This window comes from Bos mutus, chromosome 7 (genome assembly GCF_027580195.1).
Source record: "Bos mutus isolate GX-2022 chromosome 7, NWIPB_WYAK_1.1, whole genome shotgun sequence".
Classification (NCBI taxonomy): Eukaryota; Metazoa; Chordata; class Mammalia; order Artiodactyla; family Bovidae; genus Bos; species Bos mutus.
The window spans coordinates 38,224,686-38,248,098 of record NC_091623.1 but is presented as its reverse complement, the minus strand read 5'-3'; the positions used below and the strand labels follow the sequence as shown (position 1 = coordinate 38,248,098).

The 23,413-nt window shown below is 44.7% G+C and overlaps 1 protein-coding gene across 1 annotated transcript in view; it reads left to right on the top strand.

Moving 5' to 3' along the window:
- Positions 1 to 23,413, top strand: part of FBXL17 (F-box and leucine rich repeat protein 17) — a 527,341-nt gene that overhangs the window by 489,458 nt on the left and 14,470 nt on the right. Inside the window, 1 exon segment of the mRNA XM_070373201.1 lies at positions 12,267 to 12,409. Coding sequence (XP_070229302.1) covers positions 12,267 to 12,409 — 143 coding nt within the window.

Below are 23,413 nucleotides of genomic sequence, written 5' to 3'. Positions count from 1 at the left end.
CTACAAAGAGAGACGACAGAAACACCACTGTACTTTTCCATATCTACGAACCAACAGATTTAAGCCCAGAATTTGCTTCTCATAAAGTGAGGAAATCTAATATAATGTCAGGATTTTGAAAAGGATGCATAATTCTTTGATAAGTAATGTATGTATTTATGCAGGCTGGAATAAAAAAGAATCATTGAACCAGAGACTTTAGGTTGTCCACTAATTTAGAGTGGTAAGGTTTTGTTTTTTTTTTTCTTCCTCATCTCAAATTCTAAATTTAATAAGGAGATTGTCAGGGGAACCTAACATTCCATTCAGAGGGTTAGTTACCAGCAAATACAGCACCACTGAAAACCAGAGTCGTGGGTCAGATTCCTGTTCAGCGAAGGCTAGTTCTGAATGCGGCCCTTGTTCCTTGCATTTTTGGAAGCCTCACATTCAGAAGCAGTTTCTATCTGCTCAATCACATTTGTGTCTTTCTGCATTAAAATAAAAATAGTCAAGAAGGGATAAAGGGGAGAAATATTTATTCTTGCTCCTGATGCATATAAAGACCTTTATAATTTTAAAACTCCTTCATTTGAAGTCTGTCTTTTCCACTAGCTTGTTTATCTCATAGGAAGGAAAGCAGGCACAGCCTATAAATAATGCTTGCGTTTCCATTTCAGGATGTGTAGGGCAGGAGAGCCTCTCCCTGAAAGGTCAAGGGCCATAGCCAGCTCGCTCCCTTCCTGAGTCAGACAGTTCCCCCGTGTTACTGTTCGGAACTCGGTAAATCAGAGTCATGTAAAATAATGCCCTGTGTGCAGCAGCCTGAAAATTCTAGCACAAGGCAGAGTCTCCACTCTAATGTTCCCACCGTTGGAAGACAGTTTTTGTTTAAGATTTATTTTTCAGTCGATTTTTAGAGGTGTAGAGTTCCTAAAGTGAAGCGTACTCCACAGTCTTTGAAATTTCCACAAGGAAATGAGCATTTGGAAAGTTCTTTATTTCTTCCCTTGAATTTGCTTTCATATTTTAAGAAACTTTAAGACTTTTCATGTCTCCAGAGGATAGATTAAGTTTATTTTACTGGGAGTTTTCTTCAAATTACATGGAAAATTATATGTTGTCTAGAAAGCTATTCTCTGCTATAGCCTAATAATAGAAAAAATATGTATGTGCTTTTCTTCTTCAGCAATTTAATAGTTATTATAGCTTACTGAGTGATTGCAAGGAGAGAGGCACTGAGCTAGGGCTTTGTGGAAGCGTGTGGCGTGGGAAAAGGGAAGAGCACCATTAGCCCTTAGGGAAATGCAAGTGGAGCCCACGGGGAGGCACCGCTTCATGGCCGCTGGAGCGTCTGTAATCGGAGAGACAGATACTACCAGGTGTCGGCACGGCTGTGGGCCCACTGGAGCGTTCATACGTTACTGGTGGGAATGTAAACCGGCAGACCCACTTTAGAAAACGCTGTGGCAGTTTCGTAGGAAATGAAGCACACACTTAACTGTATGACCCATTAATCCCATGTCAGGTATTTACCCAAATGAAATGAGAGCACGTGTTCCCACACAGACACCTACGGTGGTGTCCACAGAAGCATGTACCTAATGCCCAGAAAGCAGAGACAACCCAAAGGCCCGTCTGTACTGGAGTGGATGGCTTTTCAGCATTGAGAATGAACAGACTTCCAGTACACACAGCAATAGAGATGAATCTCAGGAACATAACGGACAGCTGAAAAGCCAGAAACAAGTGTGTTGAGTGTTTGACATCCGAAAATAAGAATACTGATCCAGGCAATTGGAAGTCAAGATCGTGGTTGTCCTTCCGGGGGAATGGTAATGACTGGTGTTGGGGATGAGGGTGCTTTAGGGGTTCTGGCCACGCTGTGTGTCTCATCCAGATGCCGTTACACAGCTGTGGCAGCTTGGTCAGAATTCGTCAAGTTGTTCCCTGAGGACTTGTGCAGTTTTCTGCCTGCAGGTTATACTTCCAAAAACTATACTAAGACTATAAGAAAACTGAGTGACGCTTGGTTTCCACAGATTGAGGGGTTCTAGGAAACACTCTCCACATTCATTGCTACAAAGACTTTACCGTCTAGTGGGAAGACAGGCTTGTTGATAAATAATTCTAATATGAAACCAACTCTTAGCAGTGCTGCATTAGAGATATATATAAGTGCAGCGAAGTAAAGGAAAACACCTAACAAAAAAAGGAGACTGGCAAAAACGTTATAGGCTGTAGTCACCGTTGGGTTTGCTTCATAATACTGTGCTGCTGCTGCTGCTGCTAAGTCGCTTCAGTCGTGTCCAGCTCTGTGCGACCCCATAGAGGGCAGCCCACCAGGCTCCCCTGTCCCTGGGATTCTCCAGGCAAGAACACTGGAGTGGGAGGAACAGAATAATGTTTAAAAGTGGAAGACAGGCTACACATTAGAAGGGAAGTGAAAGTGAAGTCGCTCAGTCATGTCCGACTCTTTGCGACCCCCTGGACTGTAGCCCACCACAGTCCTCCGTCGATGGGATTCTCCAGGCAAGAGTGCTGGAGTGGGTTGCCATTCCCTTCTCCATACATTACAAACAAAGGAATTAAAGCTTTGGATTATGTACAAGGAGTTGGGACTGTTGGAGAGACAAAGTTGGTTTCAAATATCAGAACACAGAAGTTGTTTATATCCTTCAAGATAAGTTCCTCTGTTTTCAGTTGACTGCCTTTGCCTGAGTTGTAGGTTATTTTGTTCCAGAGGTTCTCAGCCGTGAGTGCATGTTGGGATCACAGGAGCTTTTATAGCTGCTCCCGAGTCAGAATCTCCAGGGCTGGGACTCGGGTGTCTGTCCTCTTTCTAGGCGCCTGTGAGTCTCCTGGACCGCGGGGCTGGAGCCCCTGCTGGAGTCCTGCAGGGCAGAGGGAGCCTTCACTGGGACCATCACACAACAGAACGGCCTCTCTTTGTTTTGGGAGCTACTGTGGCTTTCACAAAGAAGAGCACTTTTCATATTTATCTCTTTGTACCTGTGCCAAGAAATTTCTTTGCAAATGGCTTTTATCCAAGTATGACATGAAAGATGTTAATCCTACTGTTAAATTTTAACCTTAATTCTTTCCAGCACTGGGGCATTGCTTCTGATTTTATTACAGGTACATAGATCCATAGCAGACGATAGAACTGCAAAGGACAAAATGGCACGTGTGGGTCACTTGTTAATGCACTCACATGACTAATCTTTCTCCTGTGGGGGAAAGATGTATTTTTAGTCCTAACATTTTTATATCAGATCTTTCAATGTAAAAATAATACCTGCTTTCCCTTAGAAAATGTTAGTCCTCTCCCTAGTTCATTCACTTGATGTCGCTTGTTAACTTATCCATTTTCTGTCTCTTTGTTTTCAGATAAATTTTAGAATCACAGAAAGGTTGCAGAAATAGTAAAGGGTTCATATGTATTCTTCACCCAGCTACCTCTAATGTTGACAGCTTATATAACCATAGTGCAATTATCAAACAAGGAAATTAACTTGAAACGATAAGACTCACTGAGCTACAAATCTTATTTGAATTTTACCAAATTTTCCCTGGATTTCCGTGTCTGGTCCAGGATTCAATCCAGGATATCACACTGTGCTGATACCTGGTTGTCAGGTCTCCTTACACCCCTCCAGTCTGTGACAGTTCCTCATTCTTTTCTGACCCTTCATTATCTTGACCCTTCTGTTGACTACTGGTGAATCATTTATAGAATGTTTCTCACTTGGGTTTGTGTGGTGTTCTCTTATGAGTAGATTGAAATTATTTATTTTGGTGAATAATTATTTGCAGAAATAATTAGATGATACATTATGTCTGTATATGTTATTACTAGTGTTGTCAATTTTGATTATTTGGGTAAGATGGTATCTGCTAAGTCTCTCCACTATAAAGTTACAACCCTTGATAGTTGATAAATACCTTTGGTGGCTCACACAGTAAAGAATCCGCCTGCAAAGTAGGAGACCTGGGTTCAATCCCTGGGTGGTGAGGAAGATCCCTTGGAGAAGGGAATGGCAACCCATCCCAGTAATCTTGCCTGGAAAATTCCATGGACAGAGGAGTCTGGCAGGCTACAGTCCATGGGATCACGAAGAGTTGGACACGACTGAGCAACTAACACACACACAGGTATCTTTAGCACTCTGCCAATATCATGTTTCACCTCAAAACTTTCATTCACTGATTTCTGCATCCACTGGTATATCTTGCCTGCAGTAATTAATACTGTGGTCTTCACCTGATGACATTTCTTCATTTCCCTTATTCCTTATATGTTTATTAATTGGAGTTCTTCTATAACATGCCTTCCCCGGCTGTTTGTTTGTATCAGTATGAAGCTGTGAATGTTTGTTCAATTTTCTGAATCATAATCCAGTATTATCATTGTTTATTTTGCTGCTCAAATTGTTCTAGCTGCAGCCATTGGCAACTCCTGATTGAATCCACTGTCCTTTCGATACACCCTCACTCTTTCGTAAGCACGTCTTTTTTTCTACAATCACAAGATACCGCAGAATCGGCTTCTATTTTACCTGTCCCAGGTCTGGAATTTTTCTAAGAAACTCTGATTCATTTTATTCAATTTACTGGAGAATGATATTTAGATCTGGGTGCTTGTAGACCATTGTTACTGAGGTGTCCTTGGTCCTATTTCCACTCAGCAGAATAAGCTAGGAAATATAAGTATGTATACTAAACCATGCATACATGAACATATACCATATTTATTAGTTATTTCTATATGTATTTATCTATCATGTGTGTCCAAAAAAGCATGAGTTCATCTCATATCCCTGATTCCAATTCAGTACCACAAGGCTTATTAAGGCTCCCCCCTTTTCTTAGTGGTAACTTCTTTAATAGTGAAAAGACTGGCTCTCATTATTTATAATCTTGGATTGTGAATAAAGTGGTTACTGAATCACTAACTCATACCCCTGCAAGAAATAGATTTTCTAACTAGAGTGCAGTAATTTGCTGACAGTTCTGTTTGGTTTTCACTTTACAACATTCAGTCACAATCGTGTTTCCAAAGTGACTTACTTCTTAGTTCCATCCCCTTCAGCATGGCCATATTACTGGTCCTGGTCACGGTGTTCATCTGTAACAGTTAGGTTCACTTCTTCCTATAGGTATTCTGCTTGGGCAGAATATCCTGGTTGGTTTTATTTTCTTTATTTTGGGAGATATATAAAACATTACTCTGGTTTAGAGAGTCAAGTTCAGTTCAGTTCAGTCACTCAGTCGTGTCTGACTCTTTGTGACCCCATGAACTGCAGCACGCCAGGCCTCCCTGTCCATCACCAACTCCCAGACTCCACCCAAACCCATGTCCATTGAGTCGGTGATGCCATCCAGCCATCTCATCCTCTGTTGTCCCCTTCTCCTACCACCGTCAATCTTTCCCAGCATCAGGGTCTTTTCAAATGAATTAGTTCTTTGCATCAGGTGCCAAAGTACTGGAGTTTCAGCTTCAACGTCAGTCCTTCCAATGAATATTCAGGACTAATTTCCTTGAGGATGGACTGGTTGGATCTGCTTGCAGTCCAAGGGACTCTCAAGAGTCTTCTCCAACACCACAGTTCAAAAGCATCAATTCTTCAGTGCTCAGCTTTCATTATGGTCCAACTCTCACATCCATACATGACCACTGAAAAAACCATAGCCTTGACTAGATGGACCTTTGTTGGCAAAGTAATGTCTCTGCTTTTTAATATGCTGTCTAGACTGGTCATAGCTTTTCTTCTAAGGAGTAGGCGTCTTTTAATTTCATGGCTGCAATCATCATCTGCAGTGATTTTGGAGCCCAGAAAAATAAAGTCTGCCACTGTTTCCCCATCTATTTGCCATGAAGTGACAGGACCGGAAGCCATGGTCTTAGTTTTCTGAATGTTGAGCTTTAAGCCAACTTTTCACTGTGCTCTTTCACTTTCATCAAGAGGCTTTTTAGCTCTTCTTCGCTTTCTGCCATAAGGGTGGTGTCAAAGCTAGAGCCAAAGAGATATTCCAAGCAGTATGTGCTCCTCCTCACCCCACCCCACATTCCATACCCTGTCCTTTTCTGCCCTTCCCCACCAGCCCCCTACAGTTAAACAGTCTCTGTAGTTTCTGCTATGTCTTTCCCATACTCCTTTCATACAAAGGAGCAGATTCCTGTTTTTAATTCTGTTATGCTTTGCATGGTGGTAGCACATCATGGTGGAGAAGGCAATGACAAGCCACACCAGTACTCTTGCCTAGAAAATCCCATGGACAGAGGAGCCTGGTGGGCTACAGTCCATGGGGTCACCACGAGTCGGTCTCGACTGGGCGACTTCACTTTCACTTTTCACTTTCATGCAATGGAGAAGGAAATGGCAACCCACTCCAGTGTTCTTGCCTGGAGAATCCCAGGGACGGCAGAGCCTGGTGGGCCGCCGTCTATGGGGTCGCACAGAGTCAGACACAACTGAAGCGACTTAGCAGCAGCAGCAGCAGCAGCAGCAGCACATCATGGAAACTCTTTTGTAGTTGATTTTTTCACTGAATGACTTGAAAGTTCCTAGTGATCTTCCCCATTTAACGTTTTTAAAGCCGCCTGGTGTTCCGTTGTGAGGCTGTGGCACAGCTTGTGTAACCACTCTCCTGTGTGTGGGCATTATGCCATTTCCATTATTTTGGAACAATCAGTTCTTTAATGAATAAACTTGTACTTGTATAATTTTGTGTAATTAGAAGTATATATTCTTGGAAGGAAAGTTATGACCAACCTAGACAGCATGTTAAAAAGCAGAGACATTACTTTGCCAACAAAGGTTCGTCTAGTCAAGGCTATGGTTTTTCCAGTGGTCATGTATGGATGTGAGAGTTGGACTATAAAGAAAGCTGAGCACTGAAGAACTGATGCTTTTGAACTGTGGTGTTGGAGAAGACTCTTGAGAGTCTCTTGGACTGCAAGGAGATCCAACCAATCCATCCTAAAGGAGATCAATTCTGAATGTTCATTGGAGGGACTGATGTTGAAGCTGAAATTCCAGTACTTTGGCCACCTGATGCGAAGAGCTGACTCATTTGAAAAGACTCTGATGCTGGGAAAGATTGAGGGCAGGAGGAGAAGGGGATGACAGGAGGAGATGGCTGGATGGCATCACTGACTCAATGGACATGGGTTTGGGTGGACTCCGGGAGTTGGTGATGGACAGGGAGGCCTGGCGTGCTGCAGTTCATGGGGTCACAAAGAGTTGGACATGATTGAGCAACTGAGCTGAACTGATTCAGGGTAGATTCGTAGAAATGGTGTTCCTTTGTCAAAATTGACTACATACATGCTCATGTCATTCAGTTACTCTGTTTGCCTATGGAAACACCTTTCAGTGAGTTCATGTATTACCTTGATCATCATATGTTTCTGAATTACAGCTTTGAATTTGTGTGACTTTTTAAAATTTAACTTTATTAGTTATACTTAGCATGTTAAAACGTATTAAAATTGCATTTGGGATACGGAATTAGTCTTGCATAATTCATGCTTTGCCAAGGCTTAATAAGTGCCATTGTAATGTGTCAGCAGCCCCTCGTGAAGACAGTAATCGTGCATGCCACGTACCCTGTCCTCCCTGGCACAGTCTACGAGTTCACGATCACTGGCGCAGAGGAGAATTCAAGAACTCCAGCAGGGACATAGTGACAAAGCATTTACGTAATGCTGTCATTTGCCCAGAGCTTTTCATGTTTCAAAGCTCGTTCAAGTCCTCATCTTTCGTCCACTGGACCACTGTAGAATGGTGTGGGGAAATGTCTAATCAGTCACTGTGTTTATGTAGTGCAAAGTCCTCTACACGTATTTTCTCACTTGAACCTCAGACCAACCCTGTGAAGTAGGCAGAACAATTAGTCATCCTCCCTATTGTGCAGGTAAGGGAGCTGAGACACAGGAAAGTTACAATGTTATTCTAAGTTCAACATCTACTAAGTAGTAAGGCCAGAAGTGAATTTGAGACCATACCACAATACTGGTTTAGCAGCTCGTGGAAAATGAAAAAATATCCAAAGGTAGGACATATTCACAGAGAGGTAAATTACTCAGTATATACTTTGGGATTTAAGGATTGTCTTGGACCCTGTTTTACAGATACAGGGCAAATTCTTGGCTACCCTGAGCTGTAACGTCTCAGTCCTGAATGGTGGCAAGGGAAAGTATGTTCTGAGTAGACACAGCCTCCTCCGCCCCTGGCGCTGCCGCCAGGACAGTGGGCCCTTGCCCTGGAGCCACACCGTCTCCATTTGCACCCTCGTTTTGCCACTCCGTAGGCGTGGGCCTTGGAGAGGCACTCAGCCCGTTTTCTTACCTCTACTGTGCCTGTCTTTTTGTAGGTCTATTTGTCACTGTTGTCCAGTTGCTCAGGCTTGTCCGCCACTTTGTGACCCCATGGACTGCAGCATGCCAGGTTTCCCTTCTTTCACCATCTCCCAGAATTTGCTCAAACTCGTGTCCATTGAGTCGGTGATGCCATCCAACCTTCTCATCCTCTGTCGTCCCCTTCTCCTCCTGCCTTCAATCTTGCCCAGCATCAGGGTCTTTTCCAATGAGTCAGCTCTTCGTATCAGGTGGCCAAAGTTTTGGAGTTTCAGCTTCAGCATCAGTCCTTCCAGTGAACACTCAAGACTGATTTCCTTTAGGATGGACTGGCTGGATCTCCCTGCTGACCAAGGGACTCTCAGGAGTCTTCTCCAACACCACAATTCAAAAGCATCAATTCTTAAGCTTTACAGTCCAACTCTCACATCCATACATGACTACTTTTGGGTCACTGGAAGGATTAAAAGTAACTTTATCAGAAAGACTCCCTGGTGCCATCTAGACATCACTCTGACAGTGATCATTCCATTTCCTTCAAAGCGCTTTTACAGTTTAGAATTATGTGTACTTCTGCGTTTGCTTCACATCTATGTCTCCTCCTAGAATATGGGCTTCTTGGCATCTAGGACTCTGCTTAGCTTTCCTCCTCTTTGTATCTCTTAGGCCCAGTGCTCCTAATCACTGAATGAACATGTCTTGCCTCCATCCACCACTTCCTTGGCCCTGTTTTCATTTCAGCCACGCAGGATGACCTGCAGCTCCCCCATCCCTTCACGTCTCTCTACCCTTCCACGTGCTATTTCCTTAGCCTGCCACGCCAGCCCTCACGCCTGTGTTTTTCTGGAGAATCCTTTCTCAAGATCCTTCAAGACCTAGCTCAGCTCTTCCAGGAGGGCTCCCATGACCCCTCTCGTCCCTTGAAGACTGAGGGGCTGCCCTGTCCCTTGGCATGTCTCTGAAATAGAGCTGGCCACGTTGCAGTCATTGGTATGTTCAGCGAATATTTTTAAGAACTGACTCTGTAGTGGGCACATGCTAGGTGCTGAGGATACAGCAGTGGATAGATCTGTCATTCCAATGGGAAAAGTGAACAACAACAGCGAAAAAAGCACATAAGTAAGCAAACAAGTAATAGCGAGAAAATGATGGAGTAATTGGTTCTGAGACACTGACCTTTGCCTTGAGATCTGGAAAGTGAGAAGTTTGGGGGTGAAAGCGATGGGGGTGAGCCCTGTGTTGTGACTGTTTACCTGGCTGTTCCCCTCCCCGCCCCCCGCCCCTCCTGACCGGCCCTCCGAGCTCTGTGACCCGGTGTGGCCCCTGGTGCCCCGCCCTGGCCCTGCAGCCTGCGGCCTCGCCGGGGCGGGCCAGGGTTCCGGGCTCCCGGCGCTGAGTGCACCCGGGGCAGGCTGCCGGCCGCCGCGCAGCTCGCCGGCTCCAGCCTGCTACCTCGTGATGACGGGAAGGCTCTCCCGGCATTCTGCGACCCAGTTCCCTGGTCTTTAAAAAGGAACTAATACTAAGACTTTGTGGAGTTGCTGTCAGGATTAAATGAGAAAGCGCGCCTGAAATTCCTAGCCCCGAGCGCAGCACCTGGTCGTCAGTAAGTGCCGGAGAAAAGGCTATAGCGTGATCCCAAGGTTTTTGTTGCATCAGCGAATGAGTTAAGGAAAAGGAAAATTTAATTCTTACCTCAGTAAACAGAACCATGGCAAAACAGAGACTGAATACCTTGATGGTATCTTCAGCTGTCTTATTTATGGTGTGTTTTAATTCAGACAAAAAAGAAGGGAAAAAAAGGAAATTGCCATTCACTAGTGATTTCAGCCCCTAGAACCAGTAGTTGGTAACTGTTCGTGTGCTCACCAAGCGGCCTCAGGAAACTCCGCTGGTCATTTGATTGACTCTGTCTGCAGAGTGCGGAGCTTTCACGTTCCAGCCCCAAGCCTCGACAGAAATACACACTCCACCCGTGTGGGGTCGCCTTGCATCTGGCGCTCCTTCTTTTGAGATCATAATTCGAGTACTTTGTAGTGAAAGGGATTTCTTTTCGTGCCTTCTACTTCTTCTGTCATAAGAGAGCCTGAGGATATCATAACCAATGAATTTTATGACACTACCAGAGATAGCACCAGCTTTCTTAGGTCAGGAACACCGATAGGATTAGCCTGAGGTGCTGCTTATACCACACAAAAAAATCACTCTGACCGCACAGCACACCTTGGGCAGATGGCTCCTGCCCTGTCCCGCCTCCTCGGAAAACTAAATGCCAGAGTAGCATGTACACAGTTGAGAACATCAGCGAATTGATATGCTGAGGAACTTCTGGGAATTTTTTTTTCTTCCTTATATTAATAGCATTTTCACTGGAAACACTGGGATCATGATTATTGTTTTTATAAACTGCAAATATCTGACTCATTAGGAATGCTTTGATACTTGAATACATAGGCATGAGTTTTCTAGTTTAAAAAATTACTGAGATAATTAGCAAAGAGATTTTTGCTATGTGTTTTTTTCCCTGCAAGCTTTAAGAGTTAACATTTATTTACACGAGTACTTCACTCTGCTCTTATCATTCTAATCAATGGGAAAATATCGGCTGCTTTTAATGTCACAGGAATCAACTCATCCTATCTTAGAATGAGAAATAATTAGCAAACAATTATTATTCCTTTTTAATATTTGTGGCATTGTTTTCAGAGTTTTCCTTTACAAACCAAGGCACCGTAAACGTTTTCTGGCTGGAGGTATTGAAATCTGTTTTGCTGTGCTGCGAGGGTAGAGGTGTGTATGTTTCACTAGAAGTCTGTAGGCAAGAGCCACACTCTCCGGCTGGACGCTCTGACAGGGTGACAGGTTATGGAGCCCTGCAGTGATGTGTGGTGTGCATCACAGACTGTGGGGTAAACTCTGTGCGTCAGTAGAGGTACAGGCTGAAGAGTCGAGTAAACTAGGGCAGGGATGGTGTTTGTGTGACAGGCTCCTTCCCTATGTCAGTAGGAGGAACACTTCCCATATGGTGAGGACATTCACCATAAAAATGCTGCTGCTGCTGCTGCTAAGTCGCTTCAGTCGTGTCCGACTCTGTGCGACCCCAGAGACGGCAGCCCGCCAGGCTTCCCCGTCCCTGGGATTCTCCAGGCAAGAACGCTGGAGTGGGTTGCCATTTCCTTCTCCAATGCATGCAAGTGAAAAGTCAAAGTGAAGTCACTCAGTCATGTCCGACTCTCAGCAACCTCATGGACTGCAGCCCACCAGGCTCTTCCATCCATGGGATTTTCCAGGCAAGAGGACTGGAGTGGGGTATCATTGCCTTCTCCGTAACAAATGCTAGCACCAGCTAAATTCAACTGTATGTGTAATGTCCTCTTAATTCCCAGCTGTCTCAAGAAGGACTAATGTGAAAAATATTATATTCTCTTACATTTTACAGATCATGAACAGATGGGGAAAAAAATGTGCCAATTGGTAAAGAAATTCATATGCAGAATCACACACCTCAAAATGGTGTTTCTGAAGGTTTTTCTTTTTAAAAATTATTAAATTTCTCTTGGGTAAAATTTAATTACTCCTTGGGGGTTTACTGTAATGTTATATGCGTAATTCATTTGAGTGTATGCCCTCTACAGATATGAATGTTTGGAAGTACAGGTAACCTTGTAATGAATTAAACTGATAAAAGGTTGTGTTCCAATAAAGGGGAAATTATGGAATGATTATTCACTTTGTGAAAGGCTCTGTCATAGGGCACGCTTTCCTAAAGCATTTTAAATTGGATTTCGTTTACGAAACATTCGTTTATACACAACATTTCAGGAACAAATGTAGTGAGGAAATGAGAGAAATAGTCATAATAAGATAGAGATCCCTTATGCTGCTGACATTTGTGCTTCCTGTCTTCCTCTGTCTCCCTTTGCAGCTCTGATAGCCATTGGGCGATACAGCATGACAATAGAGACCGTGGACGTTGGATGGTGTAAGGAGATTACAGACCAAGGAGCCACCCTGATTGCACAGAGCAGCAAGTCTTTAAGATACTTGGGGCTGATGAGATGTGATAAAGTGAGTTGCCTGTCAAACTCCTTTCCTACATGTTAGTGTCGTTTACAGCTTGATATTAGATTCTTCTCTCCCTGGGTATATATGTATACATGCACGTACTTATGTTATTACGTTGACCTATCCCACGTTGAAGGTCAGGAAGGGCGGCGGTGAGGAGATACCCCTCGTCCAAGGTAAGGAGCAATGGCTGCGCTTTGCTGGAGCAGCCATGAAGAGATACCCCACGCCCAAGGTAAGAGAAACCCACGTAAGACCGTAGGTGTTGCAAGAGGGCATCAGAGGGCAAACACACTGAAACCATACTCACAGAAAACTAGTCAGTCTAATCACACTAGGACCACAGCCTTGTCTAACTCAATGAAACTAAGCCATGCCCGTGGGGAAACCCAAGATGGGCAGGTCATGGTGGAGAGATCTGACAGAATGTGGTCCACTGGAGAAGGGAATGGCAAACCACTTCAGTATTCTTGCCTTGAGAACCCCATGAACAGTATGAAAAGGCAAAATGATAGGATACTGAAAGGGGAACTCCCCAGGTCAGTAGGTGCCCAATATGCTACTGGAGATCAGTGGAGAAATAACTCCAGAAAGAATGAAGGGACAGAGCCAAAGCAAAAAGAATACCCAGCTGTGGATGTGACTGGTGATAGAAGCAAGGTCCGATGCTGTAAAGAGCAATATTGCATAGGAACCTGGAATGTCAGGTCCATGAATCAAGGCAAATTGGAAGTGGTCAAACAAGAGATGGCAAGAGTGAATGTCGACATTCTAGGAATCAGCGAACTGAAATGGACTGGAATAGGTGAATTTAACTCAGATGACCATTATATCTACTACTGCGGGCAGGAATCCCTCAGAAGAAATGCAGTGGCCATCATGGTCAACAAAAGAGTCCGAAATGCAGTACTTGGATGCAGTCTCAAAAACGACAGAATGATCTCTGTTCGTTTCCAAGGCAAACCATTCAGTATCACAGTAATCCAAGTCTATGCCCCAATCAGTAACACTGAAGAAGCTGAAGTTGAACGGTTCTATGAAGACCTACAAGACCTTTTAGAACTAACACCCCAAAAAGATGTCCTTTTCATTATAGGTGACTGGAATGCAAAAGTAGGAAGTCAAGAAACACCTGGAGTAACAGGCAAATTTGGCCTAGGAATATGAAATGAAGCAGGGCAAAGACTAATAGAGTTTTGCCAAGAAAATGCACTGGTCATAACAAACACCCTCTTCCAACAACACAAGAGAAGACTCTATACATGGACATCACCAGATGGTCAACACTGAAATCAGATTGATTATATTCTTTGCAGCCAAAGATGGAGAAGCTCTATACAGTCAGCAAAAACAAGACCAGGAGCTGACTGTGGCTCAGACCATGAACTCCTTATTGCCAAATTCAGACTTAAATTGAAGAAAGTAGGGAAAACCACTAGACCATTCAGGTATGACCTAAATCAAATCCCTTATGATTATACAGTGGAAGTGAGAAATAGATTTAAGGGCCTAGATCTGATAGATAGAGTGCCTGATGAACTATGGAATGAGGTTTGTGACATTGTACAGGAGACAGGGATCAAGACCATCCCCATGGAAAAGAAATGCAAAAAAGCAAAATGGCTGTCTGAGGAGGCCTCACAAATAGCTGTGAAAGGAAGAGAAGTGAAAAGCAAAGGAGAAAAGGAAAGATATAAACATCTGAATGCAGAGTTCCAAAGAATAGCAAGAAGAGATAAGAAAGCCTTCTTCAGCAATCAATGCAAAGAAATAGAGGAAAACAACAGAATAGGAAAGATGAGAGATCTCTTCAAGAAAATCAGAGATACCAAAGGAACATTTCATGCAAAGATGGGCTCGATAAAGGACAGAAATGGTATGGACCTAACAGAAGCAGAAGATATTAAGAAGAGATGGCAAGAATACACAGAAGAACTGTACAAAAAAGATCTTCACGACCCAGATAATCAGGATGGTGTGATCACTGACCTAGAGCCAAACATCCTGGAATGTGAAGTCAAGTGGGCCTTAGAAAGCATCACTATGAACAAAGCTAGTGGAGGTGATGGAATTCCAGTTGAGCTATTCCAAATTCTGAAAGATGATGCTGTGAAAGTGCTGCACTCAATATGCCAGCAAATTTGGAAAACTCAGCAGTGGCCACAGGACTGGAAAAGGTCAGTTTTCATTCCAGTCCCAAAGAAAGGCAATGCCAAAGAATGCTCAAACTACCGCACAATTGCACTCATCTCACACGCTAGTAAAGTAATACTCAAAATTCTCCAAGCCAGGCTTCAGCAATATGTGAACCGTGAACTTCCTGATGTTCAAGCTGGTTTTAGAAAAGGCAGAGGAACTAGAGATCAAATTGCCAACATCCTCTGGATCATGGAAAAAGCAAGAGAGTTCCAGAAAAGCATCTATTTCTGCTTTATTGACTATGCCAAAGCCTTTGACTACTGTGTGGATCACAATCAACTGTGGAAAATTCTGAAAGAGATGGGAATACCAGACCACCTGATCTGCCTCTTGAGAAACCTGTATGCAGGTCAGGAAGCAACAGTTAGAACTGGACATGGAACAACAGACTGGTTCCAAATAGAAAAAAGGAGTACGTCAAGGCTGTATATTGTCACCCTGTTTATTTAACTTATGTGCAGAGTACATCATGAGAAACGCTGGACTGGAAGAAACACAAGTTGGAATCAAGATTGCCGGGAGAAATATCCATAACCTCAGATATGCATATGACACCACCCTTATGGCAGAAAGTGAAGAGGAACTCAAAAGCCTCTTGATAAAAGTGAAAGTGGAGAGTGAAAAAGTTGGCTTAAAGCTCAACATTCAGAAAACAAAGATCATGGCATCCAGTCCCATCACTTCATGGGAAATAGATGGGGAAACAGTGTCAGACTTTATTTTTCTGGGCTCCAAAATCACTACAGATGGTGACTGCAGCCATGAAATTAAAAGACGCTTACTCCTTGGAAGGAAAGTTATGACCAACCTAGATAGCATATTCAAAAGCAGAGACATTACTTTGCCAACAAAGGTTCGTCTAGTCAAGGCTATGGTTTTTCCTGTGGTCATGTATGGATGTGAGAGTTGGACTGTGAAGAAGGCTGAGCACCGAAGAATTGATGCTTTTGAACTGTGGTGTTGGAGAAGACTCTTGAGAGTCCCTTGGACTGCAAGGAGATCCAACCAGTCCATTCTGAAGGAGATCAGCCCTGGGATTTCTTTGGAAGGAATGATGCTAAAGCTGAAGTTCCAGTACTTTGGCCACCTCATGCGAAGAGTTGACTCATTGGAAAAGACTCCGATGCTGGGAGGAATTGGGGGCAGGAGGAGAAGGGGACAACAGAGGATGAGATGGCTGGATGGCATCACTGACTCGATGGACGTGAGTCTGAGTGAACTCCGGGAGTTGGTGATGGACAGGGAGGCCTGGCGTGCTGCGATTCATGGGGTCGCAAAGAGTCGGACACGACTGAGTGACTGATCTGATCTGATCTGATCTGATGTTATTACAGGTATGCATGGTAAGCTGCCTGGTTTTCTAAAGTAATCTGAGATGATTTTTGAATATCTGTGTTTAAAAATGAATGTTTGTGCTTATGCAGAAAGGAAACAGCAATCACACTCAACTTAGATTTTGGCTTCCTGTCCATAAGTCTGTGGACCACGATTAAACGTGTTTGCACGGCACCCTGCAGTGTGTATGGCTTAACAGTGAAATTCCACTCAGGGTTCCGAGTTTCCTGCAGCAGTAAGTTGGAAAGACCACTACCAGATGATTCTGTCGCAGTCTGAAGTGTGCGATTCCACTGCTCAACGTCTTTGTGTTCTGGCCCTCGGGGGGCAAGAAGGGGCCAGTGAGGCAGTGTTAGGTGGGAATCTCCACACTTCAGATGCTGCTTTTCACACGTGTTGAGAAGCAGTCCCAGAGGCCCCACCGAAAGTCAGTGGAGCTGGCCAGAGGCGTGAGCCTGAGTTTGAGAAGTTGGGCTGCATCTAATAAAGATGATCAAAAGCTGACCTGATAACCAGGCGTTGGAGAGGCGCTCTCCCCTTTGCCTCTTTTACGTTTTCCCTGGTAACAGATCTAGGAGACGGTCGTTTGTACTGTGAAGGGGAGAAAACGGAGCTCAGAAGGACCAGGCACTGGCCCTAGACCCCTCATCCAGGGTGGTGCCCCAGATCTTCAAGTCTGTGTCCAGTGCCAGGGGCCCACCCCAGGGGCTGTCTCCAGGGAAGGGGTGCTTCCTTGAAAAAGACCCACCTCAGCTACTGGCTCTGAAAATGTTGGCAGCTTGTAACAATTTATACACGTGTGCTACTTTTTGTGATTGGTGATTAGGGACAATGAAGCAAAAGAGCCTGAAGCTAAATATAGATGCCTCTCAAAGGACGTGTATTTTCTAAATGTAGCAAATCTGGGGACAAATAAGAATGGCCCAAATTCTCTGTGCGCTTTGTCAGTTTTGTTAATTGACCTAGTTCTTTTTTCCAGATGTTTTACAATCCAAACTTACACCAGACCTCTCCAGTTAGTTATGATTAGAGAGATTTTATATACTCAGCCCAGCCTAGAAAGCTGACTGAGTTTATTACTGAGCAACAGTGGAGACCCCAGGGTGGCAAGTCTCTCTTAAATTTCACTACTAACTAACTTAACACTGCTACTAACCCTGTCACTTCAAAATGACTCCTTTTAAAACAAGTGAAAGAATCCATAGCAGGCAGAGTATTCTAGAAACCCTGAACAGTGACAGCAGAACTCTTTGGCTTCTGCCTGAAGGAATTGCTGCACATGAATTCCCTAAGCAAGGAGAGGGAAAGGTAAGCATTTAAAACTGGATCCACGTGCCCACAACCTTTGGCGAAAGTCACCGTGTTTCTAGCCCGGGCTCTTTAGACCTGTTGAGATCAGCACCCTCTTCGGAGCTGAATTTATACTCCAGTTAGTTCAGAAGATCCTTTCAGACATATTTGCTGACCAGCATTTTGCCAATTTTCAGTAAGTGGAAGGATCCTTTTCTGCATAAATCCAAATTCGTCCAAATTAGGGCTGTCACAGTCCAGCCCACTGTAGCCAGCCCAGCCCAGCCGGCTGGTGTCCTCAGGCTTAAGGCAAAACACAGGAGGTTCTGTGAGGACGCAAGAAGTTTCCACACCACACACAAAGCACACGTAGAGCCTCGCACTTAAAAGCCTGCTGCTTGATTTAAGTCAGTAAGTGTTAGTCGCTCAGTCGTGCCCAATTCTTTGCAACCCCATGGACTGTAGCCCACCAGGCTTCTCTGTCCCTGGGATTTCCTAGGTAAGAGTACTGGAGTGGGTTGTCATTTCCTTCTCCGGGGGATCTTCCTGACCCAGGGATGGAACGCAGCTCGCCTGCACTGAAGGCAGACTCTTTACCGACTGAGCTGAGCCTGCTGGTTGGTTTAGTTGGATGGAAATCCAGTGTGAGTGTTCTGTCTTCCGCATTTCTATTATACTGTCCATCTCCAGATTCTAAATTTCTATCAGGACTCAAAGGAGTATGTGAGTAGCAAAGAACCAAAGGTAGCAGTTGAGGACGTGGACTCTGGAGCCAGAGATGAGGTGCAGGTCTGGGCTCCGCACTTAGCTGTGTCGGCTCGGACAGGTTAACCTCTGAGTGCTTCCGTCTCCTCCTTTGTAAAACAAGGATAATAACTGTACCGTCTTGTGGAAATGCTGTAATTACATAAGTGGACATATATCAAGCCCTCAGAGTAATGCTTGTCATATATAAAATGCTTAATGTTAATTATTCTTAACAATATTATACTAACCTGGGTCTTGATTTTTGAATTTGCAAATGAGAAAAAATTGCATTGCCTGCTATCCCGTTGTTGAAAGGATATCTTTAGAAAGAGGAAAGACATGAACTCAAAGATGTTGCCATTTCACTTTTCCCTCACTTAATTTTAAGATTATTATTTCTACATAAATAGATCAATAATTGCATATTAAACACACTCTATGAAGGGAAACTGATGCCTCTGAGGGATAGTGTATTTGGAATCAACTTACTGATCCAGGCATAAGGCTAAAGATAGATTTGCAGTGGGGGACAAAGGTGAGTTAAAGATGAAACAATTCAAACAGGCAGGAAAGCAAAAAGAAGGAAAGAAGAAAAATGGTGAAGGAAAGGATATTAGAACCGAAACCGGAAACAGTGAAGTTCTGTTGAGGATGCAACGAACCACTGTCCATCTCTGCATGGGCCTCTGTGCCAGCAAAGACAGGAGGAAGGAAGTTCATGTGGGCCTCTCACTCGTCTCCATGTACCTTAATCTAAGCTGCTAGCCCCTGGAAGCTTCTTCAGTTCTCTGTCCCCTCTCTGCATACCAACTGGAACCAAAGGCGGGGGCAGAGAGACGCCCCTGGCCTCCACAGCCAGCCCCGCTGGCAGGCCTGCGGTCGGTGGGCTTCCTGATCTGGAGACGGATGGGCTTCATCACGTCTGTGCGTCCCAGGGCTGGTGCTCTGCAATCCTGGGCTTTTCTGAAATGCTGAAACCCGATTCTATTTTCTTTCACTCGGGGCCACTTATATTTGATTCGGAAGCTATACTTTAAAAATGTCTGCTTTTTTTGCCCCCTCACTTGAGCTTTTGAAGAATTAAATAACAAAATGCACTGTTACCTGTTGTAGGGGGGAAAAAGTGTTTCTCTTCCTTACGCTTTCATTAGATAAAGAACAGATGAGAAAATGTATCCTTTGCAGATGAAAGCAGTCTAAACTCAACAGCAGTAAATTTGTCTGGCAGCAATGGGTGACTCCTAGGAAGCAGTCCTCCGGTCGTTAGACAAATGCAGCTTTCCCCTTGTGCTTGTAAAATTAGGAAGCACATTAAGAAGCCCCTGTGTGAGTAGCTTTTCTGATTGCTGGATGGATAAGCACGTTAGAGGCATTACTTTGGGTTTGAAGCCGACGCCACTTAATCCCTTAAACTTCAGTGCATTGTAAGAGCGCAGAGAAGAAAACGCTGTGTGAGACGGCTTTGATGAATTGGGGTGAACTTATATTCTTAAAGACTGTTCAAAGGCTTACTTGACCTTGGGAATTAGAGTTGACCCGAAATCACCTATCAACTTAACACGCATTTATTTGGTGATTTAGTTAAAACTACTTGTATAACCAACGGGACTCTCTAATAAGAGCAATATGTTTTTTTCTGCTTTCCGCAATTATAGACAGTCAGTGGCTTTGGTCATAGAAGTCGTTTTCACAACTTCAGTGAATTCTAGATTCTATTCAGATCTGTGTCTTCTAATAATGTGGTATTTTCCTCACTTCTTACATGGCAGTTTGGATGGAGAACAAAACTAAGAAGGACCGAAAAAAAAAAAAAGTTCCTGGGAAAGCTGTAGGGCCAATGGAAATGCAGTGTTCAAGGTTAATGAAAAATGTTTGGGGTAACAAGGTTGATGAAAAGCAAGGGAGCCCAGTGGCGTGGCGTTGGCTGAGAAACCAGACCTGGCCAGAGGCAGGCCGGCTGGTTTGGGAAACCTCCGTGATAAAATGTCGCGGTGGAAACCTCTGCAACGTGTGTTAATACAGAAGTTTGGAGACAGAGGGCCTGAATTATGAGCAGCGAATAACATCATAAATGTAGCAATTCTCAAATGCCAAACCCTTGTGAAAAGCAGTTGGATGAAGAAATTCTGGAGCTTTTAAAAGCTCCCTTTCACTTTCTATATTTTTTTTCTTTTTCTGTAACTTCATGCAGAACTAATTTTATACACTGTTCATTTGATTTGAAAATGCCAGCGTCTGGGGTAGCATTAAAGAACATTATTGAGGGAGCCACTCTTGGCAAAGCGCTTGGCTGGAAATGCTTGTTGGCGCTCACGTGTCTGCGGAGTCCTCGATGGGGGTGGGGAGCCCCCGTTCACCCCACTGTGCGCTTCTGCCCAGAGCAGGTAGCAGCCCTTCTGCAGGGAAGCCGCCTCGCCTCGGCCCATAGGGGCGCCAGGAGGGCCGCGGGGGCCACCCGACTTAAGGAGCAGACATAAATAGATTCTGAAAGGTCCACCCCGATGTCCTCTGACCAAAGCCTCTTGGAATTTCTTTGATTTCTAGTTGACATAAATTAGAATTACACAGGCGTGAAGAGTCCGCCCAAAAAAAGATCAGAGAGGCTGCTGGGGGAGGAGAGTTGCCTCTGTGATCCTATTGATTATCCAGCTGCCTTGAGGCCAGAGGCTGACTATTATTGATCCACACACCATGGAAATAATCAAATTAATTCATTTCTCATCAAACTGCCACTGCCAAGACCTTTCTCCTCACCTGCCCTCATTCCTGAAGTGCTTAGTTGAGGAGCGAAACAGATGATCTCTTTTAATAAGGGATGATTTCTTCAGGTCATAAGAAATCCTTGTTTTCACACAGGGTTTCTCTCATTGAAATTGTGGAGAGATTTAATCAAATCAATGAGCAGTCAATGCAGGAAGAAAGTAAGGGAGACCAGTCAGCTTCTTAAAGCCAGGAATCTGCTTTGCAACCTTAAAATATCAAGAGCCAAGTTTTGCATGGCCAATGTAATGTAAAAATATTCAGGAGGAATTGACCACTACGTTGTTTTTTTTTCAGGAAGTAATTATGGTAAGAGAAAGCCTCAACAGCCTAAAGATTTCTGCAGAGAAAATGGAGTTTTCATCAGCTTATTTAGGAGCCATGAGCAGGAAAGCCCTACGGGGAAAATAATATAGGACTCTGTAACTAATACACAGAACTAACTGGAAAAATCAGTTTAGGGGAAAAATGATTTGCGGGGCCCTGTGTCCAGGACTGTTTGGGTAGCAGTCCAGCCGTGAAACAGCGTGTACCTGCGGGCGCTGCCCTTGCCCACGCGTGTCCACAGCTGTCTCCAGGTTGCCGGGAGCCAGGATTTTAAGATCGCAAATGGATGCCTTATCAAAGAAAACAAAACAAAGTGCTCCCCTGACAAGGCGGGAGCGGTCTGACGGTATCAGATGGGGTGGTCATGGGAGACGTATCTGTTCCCCAAGCTGCCCGCCGGGCCATGTGCTCCAAGAGCGGATGTGAAAATCGGAGAGTTGTGTGTGGTTGGGGCTCTAAAATCCGAACTCGAGTCCTTCGCTTGAAGTATCAGCATCTTGTTCCTTTTGCTGATAAAACAGTTTCTCCCAGTGATTTCCACACAGGAGCACTTTAAAACACATTTTTACAGCCCTCTCCTGATTATCCCTGGTAATTGAAACGGGGAAAAAACATCAGCTGAAATTCAGAGGTTATCTCTCCACTCATTTTAGCCAAGGCCCCATCTCCGCCTCTCCCAGCCCTCCTCGCCTGAAGTTCTCCCGAGCAGTCACTGAAGGCCTTTCTGGTGTTTAATAAAGCAGGAGAGCCTGCTGCAGGACCTCACAGAGGTCACACTGGTGAGCGCTGGAGGCAGCCCGCTAGGTTTCCAAATTCTTCACCCTTCGCTTGACTGTCTGTGGGGCTTCCGACAGCTTAAGCTCTAAAAGCCTGTTTTACCATCTGAAAAATGGGATCGTGTTTGCCCCACGGGATGGTTATGAGATTATATGAGATACTTCAATGAAGGACTTAGCCTAAGGTCATGCAGTCTGTAAGTGTGTAATGTCAGCTACCATGACTGTTACTATTGACTCGCGTATGTACATGGCTGCCCTGGAATCGGATATTTAACCATGATGTGAACTGCCCAGTTCATATATTCTAGCCATGAATATAAATTCACATGCTCAGATCTTACAAAGAAAACCTAGGCCCCTGAGATTCAGACAACAACTTTTTTTTTTTTTAATTTGTTTTGTGAATAGCTGCTGCTGCTGCTAGTTAGGATCCATTAAATGACGGTCAAACATATGGAGGACGAAACCTCGAGACCTTCAGGGCTAAGTCCTTTCTTGTGAACAGAGAGAGTAAGGGCTCGGCAAGTCAGACCGCCCGTCAGTTCCAGGCTGGTGTGTTTCTTCAGGGAAGACCGCGTGTCCCTGGAATCTTTTGGGGGGTGGGCAAGTAGCTGCGGTGTCTTACTTACTCCTTTTGTGGGACTGATGCATGGTGAAATGTTTCCTTAAAGGAGGAAAGAGGAGGCCTGCTGTTCCCCAAAGGCTGCGGGGTAAATAGAACGTTATGTTGGAGTTTGCCTGAAGCATCATTGCTTTGCAGTAAATAATCTCCTTGGAACTCTGATTTGGCTTAAGTAATTACAAGAAAGAGTTAAGGTTGGAGGATCATACTGGTTTTTTCTGATGTAGAAATAAAAAAGATTAACAGGGAGTTCCTACAGGAACTCTGACCCCAGCACTCCTAAGCCTCTCACTTCGAAAAGTAGAAATGAGGGCCGCCTGCCGACACTCCAGAGACTGGGGGGTCTGCGGGTCCCTGGAAGGGGGCCCCCAACCTGCCTCCCGAAACCCAGCCACTCGGCGCCAGGCTACCGGGGCCTACCATGTCTGGGCAAGTAGTTTTTCAGGAGAAAGCCTCAGTTTCCTCCCCCAGCTTCCAATGTTTATTATATTATTTTATCAGTGCATTCAAAAAGCATCTGTTGGGCTCCTTACTATGTTCCAGTAACTGTAACAGGGGACAGGTCAGAAAAAAACAATGAACGAGGTCAGAGTTCCTGGCCCATGGAGCCTGCAGCCCGCTGGGGAAGACAGACAAGTAAATGGGCAGGCAGAGTGGCATCCGGGTGCCAGAAATTCTGTTTCTTCTGCGCGAAGAACCTCGCTTTGGTCTCTCGTGGCTTTCGGCGACGCTCCTTGCAGTTTTGTCTTTCCGGCACTCGATGGTTCAGTTCCCGGAAAGGACCGACTGTGGACACTTTTCACCACCCCCGACAGGTCTTTCCACACCACAGGCGCGACAGTGACTTCCATCTCACTGACTCCGCTCTCTGCCTGCCTGTCCACAGCTCGCTCCATCCCCGAGCAGCTGCACCCACGTGGCGCCAGGCTCCTGCTGCCTCCTCCCAGG